Source organism: Rhagoletis pomonella, unplaced genomic scaffold, assembly GCF_013731165.1.
Source record: "Rhagoletis pomonella isolate Grant_MI unplaced genomic scaffold, Rhpom_1.0 Rhpom_scaffold_15699, whole genome shotgun sequence".
Taxonomy (NCBI): Eukaryota; Metazoa; Arthropoda; class Insecta; order Diptera; family Tephritidae; genus Rhagoletis; species Rhagoletis pomonella.
In genome coordinates this window covers 828-3538 of record NW_023474222.1, presented here as the reverse complement: position 1 = coordinate 3538, position 2711 = coordinate 828, and the positions used below count along the sequence as shown (strand labels likewise).

Here is a 2711-nt window from a genome sequence, read left to right as displayed (position 1 = left end):
ACTCAGTTTAAGGAAACAAAAAGTGTTTTAGAGGAAGCGGGATTCGGCATGGTTTCCCAATTTCCACTCGATTCCATGCATTTGGTGGATTTAGGCGTAGTTAAGAAATTGCTGAAACTGTTTATTACGGGTAAAAAATGCAATATTAAAAGAATCAATGATAAACTTACTTTTGTCGCACAATTTGTTCCGTCTGAATTTGGTCGTCTTCCCAGGAGCTTAGATGAAGTTTCTAATTGGAAGTCAACTGAATTTAGACAGTTTTTGCTCTACACTGGAATATTTGTTTTAAAGGATTGTATAAGTGAAGATTCTTATTATCATTTCCTGTTATTACACAGTGCTATTAGACTTCTTTCTAGTGAAAAGTCCTGTAGAAGAGAGACCGGTATTGCCCGAAAAATGTTGCAAGATTTCGTTACTTTTTTTGGTACTTTATATGGCGATGAGAAAGTAAGTTTTAATATTCATGGGTTACTCCACTTGCCTGACTCTGTTGATGAATTAGGTCCATTAGACTCGTTTTCCGCGTACAAATATGAAAATTTCATGCAGCATTTAAAAAAAATTATTAAAAATCCTCATAATATACTCCAGCAATTGTTTCTGAGGATTCAAGAACGGCAAGGATCAGAAATGTATTTCAAAACTTTGAATGACTTTGGTTCATTCACTTTGGATGATAAAAAAGAGAAAGACAGCTATTTTTTTTGTGAGAAGAAAGGCCCAATCAAAGTTATAAAAGTCACAAAATCAGGAGAATCAGACAGAGTTCTGTGTAGATATTTTCAGAAAATCGAGAGCTTCTTTTTGGAACCTATTACTTCGTCTTCAGGTCTGGGAATAGTGGTTACAAGTGTTTTAGCCTCGGAAACGGTGGAAATATTAAGGAATGAAATTACTTATAAGTACTTTTGTATTCCTTTTAATGAAAAGTTTTTGCTCATACCCTTATTACACCATTTGTTTCACGACTTTTCCAATTTTGCTACACATTCAAATTAAATTAAATTTTTGCTACCATTTAATATGAATATAATATAATATATGAACCATAATAATAATATGTATGATATGATCCATGATAATAATATGAACCATGCACATGGATTCAAGCAATATTCTTGATGAGTCGTTTTGTGAGGAGTCTCCAGTCGAAAGTAAGTGGAATGTATGAAAAATGTTTCATCACATAATTCCGTCGTTCTTTATTTTAGTGGGCCAATCCCTTATAAAGAAGAGGTGCTACGACACCAATGTTGAAGCGGCAGGTGTAAGCCAAGTTTGCTCTCCGAGTGATGGTAAGTGCCTATTGAAAAAACTATGTAAATAACACTTACGATTTTAGTATTAATTCTTGAAAATCATTAAAGATATTAACGCGAAGCTGGACACCAATGTTGAAGAAGAGGAAGCGGCAGGTGTAAGCCAAGTTTGCTCTCGGAGTGATGGTAAGTGCCTATTTTAAAAAACTATGTAACTAACACTTACGATTTTAATATTAATTCTTGAAAATCATTAAAGATATAAACGCGAAGCTGGACATCCTTCTTAATAACCAAAAAGCCATATGGGATACTTTGCAGACAAGCATCAACAACGTAAGTCCTTGAAATACCTCACTCTTTACAAAAGTTACATACATACATACATATAAATACATATGTACATAAATATATACATATACATAATAAATACATACATATGTATAAACAATATATATATTTTGTATATTTTTTTTATTTTAGCAAGCAAAGTTGTCAACAAATCAGGCGGAGCTGGAGAAGAAATTCATATCACTCCAAATGAATGTAAGTGTTGTTTTGTGAAAAATAAGAATTTATGAACATATGAGTACTCGATTTTGCAGGCAGTCGAAAACGCGGAATTTCTCGATCTAGCGAAATCAGCACGCGAAATAAAGGTTTCGGTGCAAAATATAGAAAAGGAAGTTTGTCGTATGACGGGCGAAGCATGTGACAAAATTATGAACGAAATTGCCAGCATGTTGCCCTGCTCCGCATATACCCCGATAATGGCGCTCGAGGAGAAATTAAAGGCCAAGGAGTATGTGAAAGCAATGGTAAGTAATAATAACGAATTTAACTGATTTTATTAAAAACAACCCCCTTTCAATAGACCACATACTTGTACAAGGCCAAAGGCGTGTCGGACGACGTTGGCGGTGTTTTCAAAAAGCTTTTCACCGATGAGTCCTTGGCTGAATTTAATTGGGAAGGCAGGTGGGAGAAAAAAGCCTTGAGAGAACTGACGTTATTTGAGCATGTTTTGCGCGGTAAACTAAAAAATAATAGTGTCAATAATGCATTCGTTTAAATACATTTCTTCCTTATTTAGACGTTTTCAATAAAATGACGTCCAAGGAGTTCGAGCACGCGGTTAAAAAACAAGTGGAGCGGAGTCATCATCGTCTTCATCAAAAAAAATATGACTCCAAGAAAAGCGACAAAAAATAATGTATGTAAATAATTTATAATTACGATAATTAAATTACAATTAAAAAAAATTACAATTAAAAAAGTAATAGAATAAGTAACACATTTTGAATTTTCGTCTATTTTTATTGTTTTGTAAATATGTTAACGTTAATAGAATAAGTAATAAGTTTTGACTTTTCATCTAGTTTTTTAAACCTTTTTTTATACTTTTATGGCCTTATTCATAAAAAATAAAGTAGGTTTAAAAAGTTT

The 2711-nt window shown here is 33.0% G+C and overlaps 1 protein-coding gene across 1 annotated transcript; it reads left to right on the top strand.

Annotated features, from left to right (window-relative positions):
- The first annotated feature begins 1064 nt into the window (after positions 1 to 1064).
- Positions 1065 to 2477, top strand: LOC118757249. Its single transcript, XM_036491975.1, has 8 exons — positions 1065 to 1160; positions 1218 to 1301; positions 1374 to 1451; positions 1525 to 1601; positions 1749 to 1811; positions 1871 to 2083; positions 2140 to 2296; positions 2359 to 2477. Exons 1-8 carry the CDS (start codon positions 1100 to 1102, stop codon positions 2475 to 2477), a joined length of 852 nt encoding a protein of 283 aa, XP_036347868.1. The 5' UTR covers positions 1065 to 1099.
- The last annotated feature ends 234 nt before the right edge of the window (positions 2478 to 2711 follow it).

What these genes read in the sequence shown, in the direction of transcription:
- LOC118757249 (XM_036491975.1), top strand. Translation starts at nt 1,100, where the DNA reads ATGCACATGGATTCAAGCAATATTCTTGATGAGTCGTTTTGTGAGGAG. An exon ending in TCATATCACTCCAAATGAAT is followed by an intron (nt 1,812 to 1,870) that starts GTAAGTGTTGTT and finishes TCGATTTTGCAG; the next exon opens with GCAGTCGAAAACGCGGAATT. An exon ending in AGGAGTATGTGAAAGCAATG is followed by an intron (nt 2,084 to 2,139) that starts GTAAGTAATAAT and finishes CCCTTTCAATAG; the next exon opens with ACCACATACTTGTACAAGGC.